Source organism: Pimephales promelas, chromosome 22 (genome assembly GCF_988280905.1).
Source record: "Pimephales promelas chromosome 22, fPimPro1.hap1.1, whole genome shotgun sequence".
Lineage (NCBI taxonomy): Eukaryota > Metazoa > Chordata > Actinopteri > Cypriniformes > Leuciscidae > Pimephales > Pimephales promelas.
Window position 1 is genome coordinate 23,194,266 of NC_142790.1, and position 22,393 is coordinate 23,216,658.

At 39.0% G+C, this 22,393-nt stretch overlaps 1 protein-coding gene across 1 annotated transcript in view; it reads right to left on the minus strand.

The window, feature by feature from the left end:
• bcl2a (BCL2 apoptosis regulator a) overlaps positions 1-22,233 on the minus strand; it is a 43,077-nt gene extending 20,844 nt beyond the window's left edge. The window contains exon 1 of the mRNA XM_039684746.2: positions 20,990-22,233. Within this exon, the coding sequence (XP_039540680.1) occupies positions 20,990-21,544 (555 nt within the window). The 5' untranslated portion in view covers positions 21,545-22,233. The remainder of the gene's footprint in view (positions 1-20,989) is intronic.
• Between the last annotated feature and the right edge of the window lie 160 nt (positions 22,234-22,393).

The following is a 22,393-nucleotide window of genomic DNA, read 5'->3' on the forward strand; positions in this document are numbered from 1 at the left end:
TAGGCACAGATCAAAACATTTCCATCTGAGCCATTTCTTCAGAAAGAGCTCATTAGATTCCAGCCACTTGCTGTGTGGGTCAGCACCATGTGCACCAGTTATCACTGGCTTTAGTTAGCTGTTTTCCACCATTCATCTTTTCCAGTCTATTCCACTGAATCAGTATAATGATTCTTAGCACAATCACAAGCATCTAAGAGCTGTTTTGTCTCAGTGGGGTAAGTTCACTAGAAAAGACCTAAAACTTGTAGATATGTAGATACATAGTTTTCCCCAGCCCCATTGAGAGTTTTCCTTTTCATGTAAACCTGCGTTACGCACTATTTCATCTCGATAAACACCACAAATGAGTTAGTGCAGGTTTCTGTTGTGTTTTTCGGCATTTCTGAAAGACTGAGGTGTTGGAAAGTTTAAATCACACAGTGGTAATTGCAGTATTGTCAGGATGTTTTGAGGTGGTTCCCCATGACTAGTCCCCAGACTAGCTGTAACTCAAAAACACCCAACAAAATGCATGGAAAAACAAGCCAATGGAAAAATAAATGAATGTTGTTATTCATGCCCTAATGATTACAGATGTCATTTTTGCAAAAAGTATAATATGAAAGCAGAGGTGGATCTGTGCAGGGAGACTCTGCAATGCTGCTATTACCTGACACTTCCTGTGTGTTCTCTTAGACCTAAGAGTTTTTGACCTGTTGGCCCAGACGCAATCTGCAGACATTTTCTTCATAGATTTTGAGGAGAATATCTGTGGAACATATTTTGAACATGTTAAATCTGAGCTGAGAGCAGATTTTTTGAAAGCACAAGGAAATTACGCTTTTATTACGCTAAATTACTTCATGAACGAAGATACGAGGGGCGGAAAACAAGTAGAACTTCTGAATAATGGGCGTTCCAATTTGAAAGAATCTGCGGTGCTTTCTTTGGAATTCTAATGGTGCAAATTCCGTGTGGGACGGGTTTATATTCATAATTCTGTGGAAGAAAAAGAGAATGAATCAAATTACAATGAAAAGCCTGGAGACTTTTGAACACCGATATTGTGACAAAACGTTCTTACATCTGATAAGAAAGCTGTAAAGATATGTGTGCTGCATTATTTATGTAAACACAACGCTTACTACTGTAAAGAAACTTGGGTTGTCACAATCTGCATTGTGACACAATTAATGCAACACTGTAGAGCTTAGTAATACGGTCCTGCATATAATTCTAAGCAGAGGGAAACAAGGTCACATGATGTGGGCACACAGAAGCAGCACCCATTCTCCGCTCAGTGGTGTAGTCCCAAAGACAGATGCCGTACATTTCCAAGCACACACACTGCACACCTGAAAGATGACGACCAAACTCAAGCAGAGCCTAAGCTTTCAAAAGATATTTAAAACACTTAACTTGGCTATTGATAATAACAATTCTGTATTGTTGAGTTTTCAATAACATTCTAAAATGAACAAAGGCAAACAATGAACAATAATGCACAAGCCCTTTCTTTAAGGCTCCTGAGTTGGCTTCACTGACTTCTCCTTTGCTCCACAATGATAGCATGCTCTCCGAGTTTGCTTTTGATTTCTTTTTAATCAACTGAATGTCATATCACTCACTGGAAACCTCAGCCTAGTTCTTAGAATGTGTCTCACCACAACCGGTATTCTTAGAGTTGGACTTGACAGGGTTGTTCAAAATATTCTCACTAAAAAGGCCGAGTGCAAACTGACATTTCAAGACCTGTCACACTATCCTTTCCATTATATATCAGTTTTAATTTAGATTTGAGAACATGCATTAAGCTATAACCTGACACGGTGATTAAAAAACTTCCTACCAAAAAAATAATGCATATCACTGTAGTGACAGGTCTAATTTCTGATTCGAAAACAAAAACAAAATCATGCATAGAGTCTAGAGTTCTTATAGATAAAAGGGTTAAAACATTACATTACATTTCAGCTTTGGCAACATGTGTGCATATGACAGGAGAGTACCTCTACAATAAACCACTAATATGAGAGAACTGGTGGTATGGCGTAATCATTTCTGAAGAACATCTGATGAGTGTCTTCAGGGTTTGGTTTAACACTATTGCAATGGAAGACTTTATCACAAGTGTAGGCCTACAAGCACATTCCGAAGAACTCACACGTGCCAGCCTAAAAACACACACACACACTAACAAACTGAACAAACAAACACAAATCCACATTTTAAATCATTACATCTCTCAGTTAACCTTCACTCTGACGAGTTCCATTTTTAAAATCTGTGCATGATGTCATATGTTAGTGAGCTTGTGCACACGCCCCCTCACGCACACCCCCACCCCTGACTTCCCAAATTCCGTTTTCACTAAGCTGACACAGGCATTCTTACTTCTGCATGCGCAAACTTCATCAATGGAGAGTAGTTTCATTCAAATGACCTTTCAATAAACAATAATTAGACCTCTGATGCAAAACGCATGTTGTCTTAGTAATTGGACAAAACTGAATTGCACAGCTGAGGTAATGATTTCCTGTTGAACGAAATAAGTTTATATTTACACTTCTCAAGAACTGCTTCACTGTAGCTTGGAAGAAAAGTGATCGAAGCTTTAAAGAGAGACATCTCGAATCAGCTGACTTGGGCAGGAAGCCGACCTCAGTTAGTACTTGGAAAGGCTTTTCTTCGTACAACAGCCTACAGTTCTAATTAAATGCCAGATAAAAGGGATGCTGAACCACTAACCCCCAAAAAAGAATGAAAGCAAAAGTTGCCTGACATATCTATAGAGTGTGTATATTTAGATACATGCCATATATGACTCTTACTGATTCATTCTATGTAATATAAAGCAGCACACAGTACACAATATCATGCGATCAAGGAACTATCATACAGATTCAATTAATTTTTCTATTTTATTTAACTGCTTTAAAGCCTTCATAGAACAACAGAGCTTCGTCATCTCAGCAACAAATAAACTTTAATTAGTTTTAATTAGTTTCCAAAGCTCAGGAGGAATAAAGGTTACCTGAAATATTAATTGAATATAAACATCTTAAAGTTATTTTATTTCAGCAACTTGCCAAGGAATCAATTCTCAAATATAAAAATAATACAAATATAAAAATAATAAAGCTTCGTGTTTGAACCCCTAATAATAATAAATGACAAATCACAACAAAACTGCTAAAACCTTCAAATGAAAATGCTAAAAATATAATTTAATTTAAATTATAAAAGTCTCTATTTGCTCTACATTCAATCACATCGAGTATAGTAGATGAATGCAAAAATGTTTTAAATTCAATGTAAATAATTTTATCATAATTGAATTGTATTACATTTTATGTATAATGTCTAAAACGCATCCTAAAAACACATGCATTGGATCATAAACAAATTGTTATTATTATGTCCCAGTCACAATGATAAAACAATAGATTTCCAAGGCAAGAATGCATTTAGCTACAAAAGTTGTACATATTTCCCCACATAACTACACTACAATTAATACAAACTTTATCCAACAGGGACAAAACCAGGAAGAAGAAAAAAAGTGATTTCAGGACTGAAACAAAATCATGTGCACTCTGTGATGACATCAAAACTCACGTCTTTGTATTTCCAAAAGCACAGCATTGTCTGCACTTCTGCTTTTTAATATAATCAGAACAGCCTTTGAATGCATCATTTCATATTTAAATATGCAAGTAACACCCAGCAAGGGGAAACTGATCAAACATCAGCATTTTGGCATGTAGACCACAGAATGGTGAACTCTATAGGTGCATCACATTGACAGTGTCTGTCCATGTCGACAAATGTTCCCCATTCAAGGTAACCGGGGCGTCGTGTATGAAATTATTGTCAGCGAGCCGCCGTATTCGAGCACTCATACCGGTCAGGCTGCGAATGTATGTCGGGAGATGATCACAACCAGACAGATTCTTGCACAAATTCGCCCAAGGGACTGGTTTATATCTTTCGATCTGAAAGACGCTTATTTTCAGATTCAGATTATATACCGTCACAGGCCATTCTTGAGATTCACCTTCGGTATATCAGTACACCGTCCTCCCATTCGGCCTGTCCCTGGCACCCCGTGCATTCACAAAGTGCACGTAAAAAATCAGGGTGTGCGAATTCTGAACTATTTGGACGATTGTCTGATTTTAGCACAGTCGGAGATAGAACTTGTATCTCACATGGAAAGCTTGGAAAGCTTTGGCTTTAATATCTCGAGAAAAGATGACTTTACCCAGGATAGCGTAAACTAAACTTCCACAATACTCGTTCCCTTTCTAGAAAGAGCCGAGGTTACGTTAGGTAACCAAGTACGTTTTGTTTTCTGTCCTCATTTAAACAATGCTTCAAACAGGACCTACAGCGCCCATGGTTTGGCCCCATACATCCGTATGAGTCAGCCTGTGCAAATGAGGGAAACGTCCCTAGCTGTAGCCTCAGTGCAGAGGGAAAACTTTTTTAAAAGGCTTGTGTTATTTTTGTATGACAAATGAATCATCAGCCATGCATTTTAAATATGTTATCCCTGTCTGCTTTGTTCTCGGAAACCCTGCTGAGGTCAAACACGCTTAAAAATAAAGGACCCAAATAGCTTTTTTTTTTTCAGTCATGCTATAGAAAAAACATTTTCGGTTCAATGGAACCATGTTTTTCCTGATGTTAAGAGCATTATTAACCTAAAGAACATCATCATCAATCATAGAGGTCAGTAAAGAAACTTTATTTTTAAGAGTGCATGTGAGCAGTGAATCAAAAACTGAGCTTTTTTGTGCAGTTGCCATGATGCAAACATCTCTGTGCAGAAACATATTCATTTTTACAGTGTAGACAGCTTAGTATGTATTTAACTGTGCCATTTTCATTTCCTAGAGATTTATATAAGTGCATTGACCTCCATGAATTCTGATTAACCAATGCAATTCAGCCTCCTTTTGTCTGGAAAAACAAATGGGCTGGATATGATCTGACAAGTATACATGCAGCTGACCAAAGTCTGTAAGCTGAGGCCATTTAGCTTCAACAGGGAGGTACGAAGACCTTAACAAGTCTGCCACGTGTTTGCATCTGGCTGGTGCATTAGTGTATGGGGATAATTTGAATTCTGCTCAGCAACAGCACAGTTAATCATTATTTATACAGGAATCAGTGTGAGAGATCAAATGAAGGTGATAAAACTGAGGGCCGGCCCAGGAATAAAAATTGATGCTCAGCTTCACAAAGGACAGTGGCATGAAAATAGAGGGAAAGTTCAGAGAAAGTGCAGGCCAGGGAGACTTCCCCCCCCACCAACCGCCAACCCCCGGCAGGGTTACATTCTTTCATCTGAGCTCAACGACACACTTCCAGAGCGTACAGGAAAAAGTCCATCTGACTGTTCCACAGACATAATCTCTGTAAGAGGCGGGAAAAAAAAGAGAATAATACAGAAAAAAAAAACTATTGCTACGTCAGAGCAGCCTTATTAACCAATATAATGTTCAGTCAGTAAATAAGAAATACTGTTAAAGAACAAGAAGCAACACACCAGAGAAAGTCAAACATCTGCCCACAGAGACGGTGTGGGTGATGACTGTGGGAGGTTCAGATGCAAAGACAGCCCCCAACCTCAGTTCTACACACAGCAGAAGAAAAGGAAAGATTTTTACAGCATTAGCTCATGGGCTTGAGGCCTTCTGGAAGTGCTTTTCCGTCTCCCCCTTTCTTCTACCCTAGTTGCTCTCTAATCAGCTCTCTCTTCCTCCGCCACCCGCTTCCCTCGACACCCACACCCCCTCCAACACAGATACCACCCACGTGTACGCCTCCCACCCCTTTTTCCCCTAGTCCTCTGTTGGAAAGGTTCAACGACCTCTATTTTTCTCTCGTTTACTTTCCGTCTATCAGCTGATCTTAGCCTGGCCTCCAAGAGAAGAATGACAGGAATGCATTGATGTGGGTGTCAAGACAATCTGGCTTTGTTATTGTGGGAACCACGTAGGGGAACATTTTAGGGGCAGAGAAGTTTGGAAAGAATAAGACGTTTAGACTGCACAACTTTAAAACAAAGTTAAAGTCACTTTAAGGTCAATACATTGACACTGTTCTGACCCAGGCAGAATCAGGCCACCACACCCCACCTGTGGACTGTATCAAAACATTGACAGAATTGTGTCACCCTAACTTTGATACAATTATCTAGAGGTCTCTCTCTGGAGATATCCAGGTGCCAGAAAGGCTAATTAGCAAGTAAGGTCTCAGTTCAAACCTAACAAGGATGTGTTTACTTACACTTTCCCACACAAAGTCCTTGTTACAGGGTGTTGTGTGGATCGAGATGGAGAGTGCGATCCTTGATAAAGATGTTTTTACGCCAACACAAAGAGGCTGGCGACCACATCAAAGATAAAGGTACGGAACAAACTATTTTCTTTAACAAGCTGGGTCGTATTTATACAGCCACATTTTCCACATTCCTGAGATCTGAGAAAACATTACACTTACAGTCATAATTTAACACTCTTTACTGTCTGTTTTTTGGTGAAACTGTGTTAATTTAACATTTATTAGTAATTTAAAATCAGATATAATATTACAAAAAAGTGAGTTTGTTTTTATCATAAGTCAAAACATGATGATCATTCAGTGGATATTTTAAAATTAAAGCATTACTTTTCCTCCAACACAAAATCAGGTTAATCAACTGAATTTGACTGAAGTTGTTCATTTACTGTTAACCTGTAGAAAGGGGTGGTTTTTAGTGCTCAAATGTGTGCTGAGACCCTGACAGTTAGTTTGGATATCTGATTTTGTTCTCTTTTTGCAGGGGAATACCAAAAGGGGACTTTCAACCTTGTTGGTAAACAGAACAGAGAGAGCTCAGCATAAAGGGGAATTTTGTACTTTTGCATTCATTTGCATTCGCGTCAAAACAGTATGTTGGTCCTTTTTCATTTGGCTAAAAAAATCGAGTTTTGAAACCATTGAAATTGCCAAACAGACGCTGTGGGAGTTTGCTCTTGCTTTCATGATGAGTGATGAGAACAGCAAAAATTTCGAAAGGAAAAAAAGTGTGAAACTTTTGATTACGACAACTTGTTGTGGCTAAGCTTTTCCATCATTAAACAGGACAAGAATGAGATTCAGGTTAACCTTAACAAAGTGTCACTTTAAAATAACACACCACTAATCATTACATTAGCCAAAGTGACTTCCTTTCCCACCACGGACACATCTCAGCCCTGCTGAATGCATTACATCATACAAGACCTATTGAGAACAGGAACTGGAGAGGGTCTCCGCTATGTCCAGGGCATTGTGCTTAAGAACGTGACAGAGGCCAAACTGAATCCGCTGGCAAAAGTCCCACAGTCGGCGACAACGATGCCACTATTGAGGTCAATGGAAGGAAATACAGCATCGGTCAGGCGGGTGTGTGAATCCTGTCTAAAAATGTAAGCCACATGATAGAGGTCAAGATTCCATGGCTTTGTGGTTTCCTCTTTCGGGATCACAAGCGCCCGCTTTAGAAGCCTCGTGTCTTGCCATGGATCAGTGAGCGAGCGTCGTTCTTTTGTCTAGTCAGCCTGCAGGACATCGCTGTTTACAGGACACAAGATCATTAGTCATAGGCATATAAACACATTGAGAAACACTGATCTTCAGTCATCAATTAGCCATCTCTGTTAACACTTTGTAACTGTCTCTGAAAAAGCCCAAGAGAATGAAAAACCACGCTGGAGTTAGGCACTGCGCCACGACAGATCAGGCCCGCAGGGTCTCACCCCTAAATATCAAACAGCTGTGTTAGAAAGCAAACAACAGCGCAAGCCTCCGAGAAGACTGAAGAAAGAAAGAAGCAACTAGGCAAACAGTCATATGGGGCAGTCGAGCCTTTGAGTGTGTTGCTATGCGTCTCTCTCTGTTCCCAAGTCTTCGCCCTCCTGCTCCTCCTCCTGATCAGCATGCAGAAGAAGGGGAGATGGAGGGTCCCCCTGCAGGCTGCCTGCATGCTAAATCACCCATCTGCCACCTCTGTCCCTGGTGCCAACCCCCATTCTTCCATTGGAGCGCTGTTTGTGCGTGTGTGAATGACTTTACTGCTCTGTGTATCTGTGTGGTCTTCCAGACAGCTCTTTGATATGATGCTTTACTATGTTGTCTTTAACAAAGAACAATTAGTGAGGAAGAAAAATCGATAGAATATCAATGGGGACTGACCCACTGTAGCTATGAGAGCTCAAGCTGAACAGTGAATGAACACCGGTAAACTGGATCCCTTTGCAAGGAGGTAATAAGAGTATCTTATCTAATTCATCATATACACATGAGAGTAATCAGATATTTACACAACATAAACATATTACAACTTCAATTTGCAACAAAAAAAAGATGCAGAAGTAAATATGAACTGTCACATGCTAATCATAAATGTACAAGTTATGTTGTGAGTACACACTATACTTAGCTTTTGTTAAAGGTTAATATTTAAACAAATATAAAAAAGTTTGAATTCAGTTTCACATTTTACTCTCAAATAAAAAACTACTATTTACCGTATTAGTCAGTAAAATTGACTAAAATGTAAGAAAGACTAAATTTAAAACATGTTTTCATCAAAAGACAAAAACTATGATTAAAGTCATAATGTAATGGAAGAACTGACAGGTGATTTCTTCCATATTGTGACGTACATCTGAGTGCAGATTATTGAAAAAGAAAAAATTGTTTTACTGAAAGATTTATGTCTTTTTATATAACAATTAAGAGGTCAACAAGTTTTACATTGAAACACGCATGGATAAATTGTCCACAAGACGATTAATAACATGCATTAACAATAGATAATTTGAATTTCTATTTCACATGGTATTTACAACAAAAGTACTGATTGCACAGCACTCACCATTGAACCAAAAAAAAAAAAAAAAATCACTGAAGTACTTTGTATAAATGGAGTTAGTCCTTCAGGCCAACAGTGGAAGAACCAACGAAGTCCAAACAACTGCTATGAATAAATCTACCATACACGACAGTCAGTGCTGTTATGTTACCTAGCAACCAACAACATGCTTGTCTTTTCTTCTTTTTCAAGCAGATTTTAATAACCCTAAAAAATTTCAGAAATTGCACAAGCATGAGAACCATTCAGTTTCAGCAGACGGTGACTAGATGTAGCCGCATGGTGGATTTCCTGCACTGTTTGCTCAAGTTGATTATTGCAGCCATGAACCATGTCTAGACATCTAATTTCTCCCATCAGTGAGTGAAATGGGGAAAATTGCTTCAGTATTGACTGTGCTCCGCCACCGAACACCCTATCGAAACACACTGGTGCCAATAAATCTGGCACAGTTGAGCTTAGGAGCCTTCACCTACATGTATTACTTGATACCTAATGCCTGTGTAGATCCAATGCATTCAACCCTAGTTAAATGGTACATATGTGCACATGTTCCCATTTGGATAAAACATGAGCCACGTGAGAGTCTGCATAGAGTGTGAGAATTTTCCACAAGACTTCCCACCACACCCCATTACACTGGAAAGAGACAGAGCTCCTTGCTTTCATCTACGCCATCAGAAAGCTGCTTCAGTCCTCATCTGCCATCATCAAAGGACCGAGCCAACCCGTGAGAGAAGGTAGAATCACCCTCCGCCCCAAAACCAAACTGCCTATGCCTCTAGCATTACCAGTGTCACCTATTCTACTATGTTTATCTGGCAAGATGGTGATGTACCTTTTCTAAATAACTTTCAAGTGTTTCAATATGTTTTTATTTCATTTATGCAGTTGCTGTAAATTGTAATTGTACAAAAGAATATTATTTATTGTGCACGCAACATAGATATATTCCCATTCATTTGGACAAATACCACATTTACTGTTTCTGAGTGCCCCTAGATCAGAAACCTTACGGCTTGAAGAAAATCCGGAGTTTACCACTCAATTATGAATAATTATGACGATTGTGTGTACATTCAACTACATAAATAACACTCTCTGCTTGTTCATTCACCAAGACCTGAACATACCCTGAAACCCTTCTGATACTTCCACCTGAGAATAGCTTGAGTAAAAAAGTAAAGCATCCTTTCTCATCTCAGAACTCTAACAGTCAGATTTAGATGTTCGTGTTTCGATCTTCTTCCCTACCTTAGCCACAGAAGGATAATTTTAAACTTGTAGATTCATTTGTGCACTGTTGCTGACAATAAACACACGCAGACTTTGGAATCAATTCCAGTAATCGTTAAGGTGATGTAACTCATATTGAAATGTAGCCACATGTGGTCAACATGCAGGGAAATCACAAGGCTGGAATTACAACAGAATGATGGCTGTTGGCTCTCAAAGCTCTGCTGTTCAAGCATTCGGCTCCCCAGCTGTGTTCAGCCTGCTGGGAATGTGCTTTTGGCTTCCTCATAAGTAACCCACGCACACCCAATCCTCATCCAAGACAGAGGGTTGTATCCCACACTTCCTGTTCTAATCTTTGCCATAACAGTACAGTTCTTGAATGGCTGGACTGATGTTGTGTGCAAGACAAAGAGGAAAACTGATGTCTTTTTGTATCGGTTCTTTCTCTAATCCTAATGAACAGCACTCTGTCAGCAAGGAAATTCCCCCAGCAGCAGGCTGCAGGCTGATTCAATGGAGCAGATGGGACAGTAAAGAGAGTATGAAAGCAAATAGGATGTATCAGTGTTGTTATTCACTATATTCTATTAAATTACCATTGACTACTCATAGTGTAATTTACACTACTGTAATAAAACTACGCTGATATTAATGATCATAAATACAGTACTGTTTAAAAGTTTGGGGTCAGTACATATATATATATTAGGGCTGGGTATTGAGACAAATTTCACAATTCGATTCGATTTCGATTCACAAGCTTGCAATTCGATTCAATTTCGATTACGATTCGATTCAATATCGATTATTTTGGATATCAGTTACAATAAATGGCCATTTTTCTCAAGGGAATCAAATCTCTTAAATGCTGTAAAACTATGGGAGTCTAGTTGTAGCCTATAGGCTTCATTAGCCTAATATGAAGCTAATAATGAACTGTTTTGTAGCTATACAAACACTTAAATTACACTTTTATTTATATTTATAATAAGAAGATTATATAAAATATAAACATTTAAATGGTGGCTGTCATAAAAACTTGCAATATTTATTCAAATATGCATTAAATATTGAAGAACATTAAGATTATAATGCATATGTACAAAGTAATATGGTGTATATTATTGGTGTATAGCTGACTAACGAGTTTATGTGGGTTTTCTGAGGTAAATATGACAATACATGACATTGATTATAAGCTGTTTAACTGACGTCTTTCCACGGTTGAAACGCTGATTGAGCGAATCAATGTGACATGATAGGGATTTAGATAAGTTGTATTCTATCTTTAACACACTTTCAGATGCTCATTCATGTTTATTTCGCGCTGTGACTGGTATTATTAAGCCGGAAGAGAGATCAGTGCTGCTGCTTCTTGAGCTGCGCCAGAGCGATCTCCCGCCACAGCGCCAAAAAGCTATTTCTGTTTTTGAATTTCTAAAGAAAATGGACGTAATTTGAAAATTGAGACTTTGTTTCATATCAATAGTAACAAAGGACAAAGATTATTGCGATTTTTTGGATGCGCGCGGCGCAGCCGCGATACAATGTCCCATTCATTCGAGATTTAAGAATCGATATCGGTTCGTAAAAATGAGAATCGATCGATTGATATCGAGAAATCGATATTTATTACCCAGCCCTAATATATATATATATATATATATAGAGAGAGGCTAAAAACAGGGATAAACTATATGTGGACCTCACTTCAATTCTGCTAAATGAGAAAGGAACTGGGTTTTCAATCCAGGTTCACAGAAAGTCAAACTCAGGGGAAAAAGTCTCCCTGGACAAGGAATTCTCTGCATTTACCAAGATAAATCAAGTTCAACATGCCTTAATGAGAGACTTAAACTTAAAGGCAGGCTACGTATAACATTAACAGGCAGAGACTGCCTCTTTCCCATTGTACATGAATAATTCAAGCTGCGTCGGATGAACCTAAAATACATAATTACTGTTTGACTTATCTTAGCTTTGATTTTGCCATATCTGGACCCAGCACTGCTCAAACTTTTGGCTATCTTGAAATAACATCTTATTAGCATTCAGCAGGGGTTTCCTTTAAAATCATTGTGCGAATGGCTCTCAATTCTGTAAACCAGAAATATAAGGACATTTATGAAAAAAGTCACAATTAAATGCAAGTAGCAACAGATACTTTCTTACACATTGTGTAAGTGTACAACCAGAGAGAGGTCTGACTTTTCTCTGGAAGATCGAGTTAGGACATTTAGATTGGCAGTTACACTTCCAGGGAACAAGTTTTCAGTGTAATGCCCTTGGAGACACAAGAAGCTATACAAGAAAAGCATGTTTTTGGAAACTTACGATGGCTCGTGCTGGATGAATGGTAGGAATGGTTTTCGGGGTATAAGGAGGAGATCAACAGGGACTGCAATGCCAAGAGCAAACCGAGAAGCAGATGGCAAGCGACGGACAGGGCTGACCCCGAGGTACCAAGAGGGGGAAATACTTGGCTTCAACCCTGAACAGCTTAAAAGCCACCTAGAATCTTGTTCTCTCCAAACAAAAGAGGAGACCAGAACAGTGCATTGTTGGACATGCTGAGCCACACTTATGGCAAAGAAGCACAGAGTAGCGCCCCAACAAAGTATTTAGCCCAGCATTGAGTCCTTGAGTTAAAAAAAAAACAAACTCCTAAAGTTAAGTGAGGAAGATCAGAGTAATTTCATCAAAACTGCAGCCTGAGAGGGTGAATCTAACTAAATGGATAGATAAATAAATAAATAAAGGTTTTGTTCTAACAATGGTGACCCTCTAAAGTCAACTCGAAAAACAAATTACAGAAAACCGAAATCACCAGAGGCATAACAGACCGAATGAAAGATACCCTTATCATACTCTGTGCTAGCTATAATTTCATTAAAAAAAACCTCTAACCTGCATACACACACTCTTAAGTCCCCAGCAGCAAAAGCTCAGTAGTAAACAAGCCTGTCTCATCGCCAAGATTCCAATCTGTGTTTGCAGCATCTACAACTCATTGCGAGCGGTCCATTTTGTTAATCATTCTTGATCCTTTGTCATTGTTTTATTGCACAGCGTATGTCACATGTTTGTGAAAGTGTATGGCTTCTTTCAGGGGGCAGACACACACAGATGTGGATTTATTGCAAAAGGCTTCTATGAGCCAACTGTCATAGCGGACAACTTTTGTGTGGGAGGTGGAATCAGTTGTGATCAAGAGGGGAATGAGTTGTTTTCCTATGAAAAATAAAGATGATTCCAAATCTACAGAAGAAGAAAAAAAAGCTTTTGGTAGGCAAGCAAGTGACAATGTCCCCGATAACCCGATCTGAAAGCAAGAAGAGGCACCACAGGTCCTGACAGCAAAACCGCAAGTAAATTCACAACTACATATTCACCAATCAATAAGAGCAACCCGGACACCAAACAGTGAGTATTTGTTGATGCACATGAACGATGTACATATAGCCTAGAAGTCTGAGGAGATAATAATCCAGTCATATTGGGGATCATGCCCTAACCCAGGAATTAAGACCATGCTGGCGAACGTCAATGAGCATTTGTTGCTTTCTTCCTTTGTCTTTGCTTCTATAATCCACAGTGCCCAGGTGCAAAGAATAAAAGGTCTGTGGAAAGAAAAGAAATTCTTAAATCACAAGGAACATATCAAAGAGTGAGGGAAAGTCAAAATCAAAATTGCAGCATCAAAGGCAGACAAAACTCAAAACCAATACAAAGCCCGTCTGATCAGCAAGAACCATCACTTTGATCAATCACAAGTCAACTTATCCAAATAACTAGTCGACCGCAAACATAAACAGTCGTCGTTGTCAACTAGGAAGAACGGAATCCAGTTACAGACATGGAAATCTATTAGGCCTATCTCTGATTTATAATCCAGCATTAATAATGTATAAATGTGATAAAGGCTGCGAATTGCGCTTTCAATAAATAGAATCTCTTTAAAGTCACAATGAAACGGAGGTAGCAACAGAAATTTTTAGCTGTACGGACAAATGTACATCGGAGTATAAACAAATTATCTGAAAAAAAAAAACATTTGAAGGGATTTGGTTCTATCCATTGGTTGTTGATTGGATTTTGAGATGTGGTCATTGCACTTCAAAATCTATGATTTGGGCAGGATTTAAGCAGATGAAATGATTGAAGTCTGACGTTTCGCCGGAAGATGGATGAATCATTCATATAGATCTACAACATAAAAAAGAAAGAAAGTACATTTGTGTATATGAAGGGAATGTCCCAATAACTTTCTCTGCAAGTCTCTCACCTCCTCAAGGAAACCAATAACTAAAAACATAAATGCGTTTGAGACATGTCAGCTTCGCCAAGGTTTTCTTCTAATGACTCACTGCGAGTTTCAGTGAATAAAATCGAGAAATAGATGAGGGATAACAGATAATGTTTTGGCTTTCTTCAAACATAAAGATTCTCGCGGTGCTTACCCCTTGCTGAACTCACCTTTCACATCCAATTTGTTCTATTGTCTGCAATCCTCAGAAGTTAGAAATATGCTTAGGGGGAAAAAGGAGAAAAAGCGATTTTACAGAGAATAATTTTGTCCGCAGACTTTTTAATCATTTGAACTTTTAACCTTGTCTCACTTAACGACTTTTGTTCATCTTTAGAATCTAGTTTCTCAAACCAAGGAGTCCACACCTGCTAGGGAATCCTTATTTTCCCACATCTGCCAGCCCTATAATAAAACCCTGATTCTCCACCAAACATCAGACTTCTTTTCCAGACACACCCAGCAGAGGGTTTCGCCTTGAGGTCAAAGGCACCATGGAGCACTCCGGCAGCCAATCAGAAAAACCCTTGGAGCCATAATTTGCGCCCCCAGGAGCAGGAGCTACAACCTTTCCTACCTGATAGCAGCTGGGCAGGAAGGTACAATAACAAAACATAGGCTACTCTTTACACAGTCACCTATCCTTCCTGATTCCTTTTATTGCTCTTATTCATCTGCCTCCTCCATTTCCTCTTTTTTAATCTCACGATTCTTTTCTTCCGGAACCTTTCTTGGCACCTTCACAGGCACAGATGTACACTGCAACGGTAAAATACACAGCAGCTTTGTTTGAAGCCATTATCACTGAATGTCAAAAAAGAGACACTCTATTATTTTTCCAGCACTCATTTGTTGACTGTTTTTTTTTCCTATGGTCTGTCTTTCTTGTCAATATCAGTTTCATAAACAGTGTCACTTGAAAGGGCTGTAGGAGGCGCATGTTCGGGAAAAAATAATACAAGAGCGATGCTCGAGCTTTTGAAGTTCTTTGACTCAAACTGTAAAACGCCTCAAAACGCAACACCCACTAACAAAAGACCCAGGTGGGGTCAAACATGCCTCTAAGGTATCAGAATTGTACTGTACACAGCAAGAAACCTGTAATGAACCGCAGGTATGTGGTGTGTGGGTGAGCACCTGTGCAATTGTAGTCTGTCTAAACAAACTTACACGCGGACTGATTTCATTATCTGAATCGGGGCTGGAGTTAAACAATACATGCCATACGCTAGGCTGCCTCCGGGAGTCACAAGGATAACTATAGTAAAATATGAAGGTTTAAGCTGAACCTAACATAAACTGCTGATTGACTTAATTATATAATAGCTTTACTCAATCTCAACAATAAGTGGGAGATTATTAAGCAAATGTTGTGCATTGGGATAACTAGTGTGTCTATGTGCAAACTTTGCATTGCACTTGATCTCAGTTCACCAAACCAACAAAGCTCCATCTTTACCTAAACCTCAACAGTAACATGGCAATTATGACAATAGTAAACATCAATTTGTTGAGAGAGGGGGTGGAAAAAAAGAGCATGGTAAATGAGCTAGCTCAAAGCGTTTACACAGTAATGAGAAAGCTCATTAAGCATTTTGCAAACCAGAAGTCCTAAATGTCTGAGCATCTGCTCTATTTTGCCATGTGCAGTGCTGTCAAATATTGGGAGGCAACAGACCTACTCTACTCCTACAGCTTTTGTTAAACACATTAAAAAAGCAATTAAACCATTTTAAAAAGTTATTTTAATGCATGAGATCGAACATGCTTTAATAAAAAATGACATAACAGAGTGTTTTCCCCTTGTGGAGCAGTATCATTCTAGTATAAATTTACAACAAATTATTGAAAGACATCTGATTTTCTCAACTCAAAAAAAAAAAAAAAGGAAAGAAACGAACTATTGTTTCTCTGGTTTTGACATAAAAGCTAACAGACATGTGCACTTTGAATACGCCTCCAATGTTAAATGTGCTTACAAAAGGAAACCTGAGTAACATAGGATGTTGTTTTCTGGAAAAAAGGTGTTCAGAGTCTATTTTTTGCAGTCACCTATTAAACACTTCTACAGGCAATTTTTATTTAAAGGGTCACGACTCACGAGAAAGGCCAAAATGGATGGAAAACTTTCCAAGCAGCATCAGTTTCCAGACTCATGCAAGCCGTTTCTAAAATAGCGGAAACAATTATTATTTTACATCCATTGACGCAAGTTTTACTTCCATCATTAAGAAGAACTGCATTAAAATGGCTAACAGAACCAATTTAATTATGTCTAGTATAATTGTCTCATTAACAAAACACCATCCACATGAACAGAACATACATTTAAAAGTCTGTTGAGTCCATTTCAACCTGTGATAGTGGCTGAAGTAAGACAATGGTCTCCAAGGCAAGCTGGGTAAACGGGGCCTGGAAAAATAGTAACAAGACAGAGCACTGTGGTACAGCTGAATCATATATTCTTCACAGACAGGCTTTATCCAAGGATTAATGAATCACATTAATTCAAAAGGAGGATAATAAATTGGGATTAACCATGGGTGGAGAGAACATTTTTTTCCAGTCAGAGAAGAGAAGCCATCTGACCAATTTAGGGCAAATGGGAAGCCCTTCTGACACATTGAGGACCCTCTAATGGGGGGAATGAATATCACACAACACTTAACGTTCTTGTGATACGCTCAGCAAAGGCAGAACTGTTCTTCTTCCATTACCTTAGTCACTTGAACTTTATACAGAGTAACAGATCATAACTACATTAAAGTAAAGCTTATAGTAGTGTTTTGACTGGCTGCGTTCCCATTGATGCTTCTGTTCTTGAGATGAAAGTCCTTATAAATCTCCAAACAGCAAGTTTTTAAATGCATTCTTCATATGAGGCATAAGCAAATGAACAGGCCTAAATAGCACCAGCGCTCTGATGGTAAGCTATTGGGACATTATCAGAACTTAATAAAGATTCCCCTAAAATAACTAACTACAGAGGAAATCAAGCGGGAAGCATCCCCTGTGCGAGTATATATCAACGTCAAATGCTCTCGGCACTTCAAAACATTTCCTACGTTTAAAGATGCTGTTAATGACAGACTCAGTGTAATATATAACTCTCATGAGTGAGCCAAATCTCTCAGCAATAACAGTCTTAATGCAAACTCTAGATGTGCTTTTCATGACAAAATGAAATAAATAAATCATTCATTGCCTCTGGACAAAAGTGCTGAGCTTTGTGAATAATGCAGGAACATGTAAAGGCTTATTAAAATGCTTCTCTGCTAATTGTATCCTAATTGCACCACATCTCTTCACTAAAGGAATGACAGAGTTTATAAAGTCATCAATATATAGATAATAAAGTAGTTTAACATCTATTCATTACAACTGACCTTTAAAATAACCGACAGAGAATGAAATAATGGGAAAGCAGCTTTGTGTTTTGAAGAGTGTTTGTGTACGGTGGTCTCTCTGAAAAGCTCTCCTCATTCTTCCCTTTATCACAGGCCATTTGAGTCAGTCTAACCTGCAGCAGATGTGGTGAGTAATGACCATCATTAATTCAGTCCCAGCACACCTTTCATCCAGACAGGAATAATGGCTCTGGCTCCGCTGGGCCACCTGCACAGCTGTACCAGACAGTGGAGAATCTTTGCTGTCCTCCAGTCTGCAGTCAGAAGAAGACTGTAGGAATGCACCGAAATTACAATTCTGGGCCGAAAACGAAACCGAGATTTGTGGACGCACTTGGCCCGAAAACCGAAACTGAAAATGCTTTTTAAAAATAGTTTATTTCTAATTTTAAATTCGCTTTTGTTTTGTTTTGTTTTTTGCATTAATTGTATTAATAATAGACGTTTTAATGAAATTCAATCATTGTAATGATTCTAAATAATAAAAATACAAGCAATAGCCTAAAGAACCACACTTCTATTGAAAACAACACTAAATTTGAACAGAAAATATAATAAATTATGATTACTGTATTCAGTTCTATGCAGCAGAATCAAATTTAACTAATTTATTTTTCACCAATTATCCAAATAATATATAGCCTAGTCTTTCAAAGTTATATTCAGAACATTTGAGCAGAGCGTAGCGGGGAGCGGATCAGTGGACGAGAGGTTATCGCCATTTTACCAGTGTTGCCCAGCATGGTTATATCACATCATGTTGCAGCACAATATAGGGCTATTGCAAACAGAAACAAGTATACTACTACATAGAAACTTCGGCCCATTATTTGAGAGTACTTTTCTTTTCCGATGAGCATGAGCGGTACATGAGTGGGCTGTGAGCACCTGAGCTTTGCACGTGCATACATTTTCAGTAAGCAATAAGGTACGAGAGGCTGAGCTGCATCTCCGCTTCATGCCTAATAACGCCATTTAGCTGTTACTTATTGACGATACAGCACTTGCCTGGAGTACCTTATTGCTTTTGTAAAACAGTTACCACACAATAAAAATATTAAAGTAAAAAAAAATGTATTAGTGCAACTTTCATGAAGTAAAATCACTAAAAGCCTTCTTTCCGCTAGAAAAAAATAGTCCCTGACCGTGAACAGCAACAACGTTCCAATGTGTAATATGCATGAAAGCTCAAATAAAAACAACACAAGAACTGCAGTGTTGTGCAGTGAGAAATAGAACCGTTGGGTGAAGCGGTCATAACCGTGTTTTATCATGAATAAAGCACAGCTATTGACCAATCAGAATCAAGGATTGGAACTAACCATTTTATAATGCGGAATATCGAGCACCGCGTCAATATCGTCACACCGCGAAGTGATCACAGCTAGAGTGAGAGTGAAACATGTGCTCAAATGGTTGATTATTTGAAGGAAAGGAGAAAAGATTCCCAAACTGCAATTTAACACCATTTAACCATTTTTATCTAATATTAAACACACATAATGTAGTTCAGTTCATGATTTGGAGGACAGTCCAGTCTACAGCCCTCATTTTAGACTGCAGGTTCTGAGATGAATAGGGTGGAGTCAGTCCAACCATAAAGGATCAACACAACCATGATGGGCTGCACCAATTTATACCGTAAATAATTCAGCACAGAAGCACTGCAGTCAGAGTGAAGGATAGTGTTAAAGCAAGAAAAAAGAAGAAATAAAAATGTTTACTTGTTTTGACTAGGGAGTTGGACGTTCATAGACTACTCGGTTTTTACACGTGCCAGATTTCCTTTCTTTTCAGAGACAAGCCACCAGGGGCCAGTTGCGCCAGCCATGTGTAAGTAACAATTTAGTATAGTGTAGAGGTAGCATAAAAGAAACATGCACTACAGTGTGTGTTGCACCATTACTCTTGAATGACTCGTGAATTTACATATAAACAAATTATTGATTCAAAGTCCCCAACAAGAAATTGTATTGAATATTATTATGATATATTTTTTGATAGTAAAAAAATATTATGTATTATGATAATTATAATACAATTTAATTGTTATCATAAATACATGATTAATTTAATAAGTCTCTGGATTAGGCTGTCGAGCAGCTGCCACAACCCTACCTATATGTGTCTTCAGAAAATAGCATGTTCTTTAAACTGTCCCACTGGTAAATCACAGCATGAACTCTCTGAGGCTTCACCTCATGCATAAACATCTTTCTTTACCTCTTTAAAAAATCATCTTTCTACCTTACAGTGTTTCATTTGATCATAAACTATTTTTTCCTACCTTTGCTGGAATTACAACCAAGGAATCATTAAGAATTCATATGACCTAGTATGCAACAAAGTCACATGTCCTTGAGAAAAAAGATGCCTAATGAACTCTATTTTTACAGGACATAAGAGGGGAGTGGCTTACAATGATTAAAGTGTCACTTTCACCTTGATTGAACTGTCAAAAACCAAACTGACTCACCTCAAACCAGACCAGTACCACTCAAACAACTAACCCACTCAACCATTCTATTAGCACTACAGACACAATGAATTCAACTCACTTCATTGCCTTAGACTAGAGCCTGAAACTGTAAAAGTCTACTTGTACGCCATAAAGACCCCATGAAATGACTTTACGGTTGTGTAGTTATTTTCCTAGTGACAACATACTTTCTACTGAAACAGGAAGTTTGGACAAAACATATTTTAAATATCCAATAGCCTTTAGCAAGATCACAGCCCTAAACATGAATTGCTAAATGCTGGGTGATATGGAGGAAGGACTTTCTCTTACTAGAGAGAATTTGATTGGACACAAACCTGTAGTACATGATAAATCATCAATATTTTGGTCCCTTTCCCAGTATATTTCCCAATTGTGTCAGTGTTTAGGAGTGCACTCGGATAAAGAAGCCACACAGCAAAAAAATAACAAAAACTTGAATTTTTCTCTCATGGGGTTTGTAACAATCTGCTTAGTAGATTCAAACCTAAGAAAGTAATCATTTGATTGGTAAAAGGTGAAGGTACACAACAACATTGCGTGGGTATTCGGTTTAAGACTGTGTTGTTTTGATGTTACGCTTCACCTGCAGAGATGAAGCAATGAATGACTGGGCAAAGGTCACGATCATTTGACCATAAACTTACCCAACCTCCATTTTCCTCGATCCAGTTTTCCAGTGGCCCGTTCAGGTAGTCTGTCATCCAGTGTGCAATACTATCTACCTGGGACGCCATCTCCCGGTTGACGCTCTCCACGCACATGGTCCCACCAAACTCGAAGAAAGCCACGATCCGCCCCCAGTTCACTTCGTCTCTAAAGAGCTCTTCAGCCACGGTTAAGAAGCAGCGTTGCGCTACATTGGGACTTAATATCATCTGGTGGGACATCTCCTCAAATTCACGCTGGTAGATCCTTTCCATCTCGTCTCCAGCCTCGCGTAACACCCGGTAGAGCATCAAATGAGGGTCTGAAAGGGTGAGACGGTGGGCTATCAGGCATTCAGAGTTGTTACCCCCGCCGACCGAGGGAGCCTGAAGCCTCCTCCTGTCAGAGTTTGGAGAGGAGTCCTCTCCTCTATTGAAGGTGTCATCTTCTTCCTCAGAAGATGGAAGTTTCCATACATATCCCCTCTTTAAAAGTTTGTGATTAAGATATTTCTCCACAATATTCCGATTGTCATAGCGAAATTCGTTAGCCATCGTTATTAAACAGGATAAAAACGAGCGCGAGCGGGTAAACTGATTCGGTTTATTCGAAGTACATGGTAACGGAAAAAAAGTCTCCCACAGAGAAGGGCTCAGAAAAAAAATTCAAATTCACATCACGCTGACGTGATTTCTCTCATTGGAATGGATTTTTTGAGGATAATAGCATAACTGAGTAACACATTCATTCATATAACTTGGTAGCCATAACTATCTGCAAACCTGCATGTCCAGCGCGCGCCGATGATGGACAGAGTGGCCGTTGCTGCAGCGCGCGCGCGGTCCAGATCCAAGCGCGGCGCGAGGAATGCCCCTTCACAGCTCAGACTCACAGCAGCGCTTATATTCCAGTGAACCACCAGCCAATAGCGAGAAAAATACTCTGCGACGTCGTTGACGTTACGAGACCGAAGAATAGAGTTAAAGCCAGCGCTGTGTTTCTAATTATTCCACTGACATTCGAGGTCCTAGAAAAGACGGAAGAGAAAATAGCAACCGAGTCAGCGCACGAAGGAGCACTTTTGCTGTATGTAAAATGTACAAGTATATTTCCACGCTTTTTGGGAAGATTCAGTTTTTCCAACACGCGGCACGGAACGTGCAGAAATTAAGCGTGCTCTGTAACCGCCAACGAATGACATCGAGACAGGCGCGTTCATTGAAGCAACGCTGGGACTGTTGTTGAAAGTACTGAATTCTGTTTGAAGATAGTCGCTCTTCGGGGGCGGCACTTCCTACGTCACACCATTCATTTCTTTTGCCGTAGTACTATGCCTCTCCAGATGTATGCAGGGTATTTATGGTGTCTGGGTTTTGTGTTTGAAGTGCAGTTGTTTTCATTCC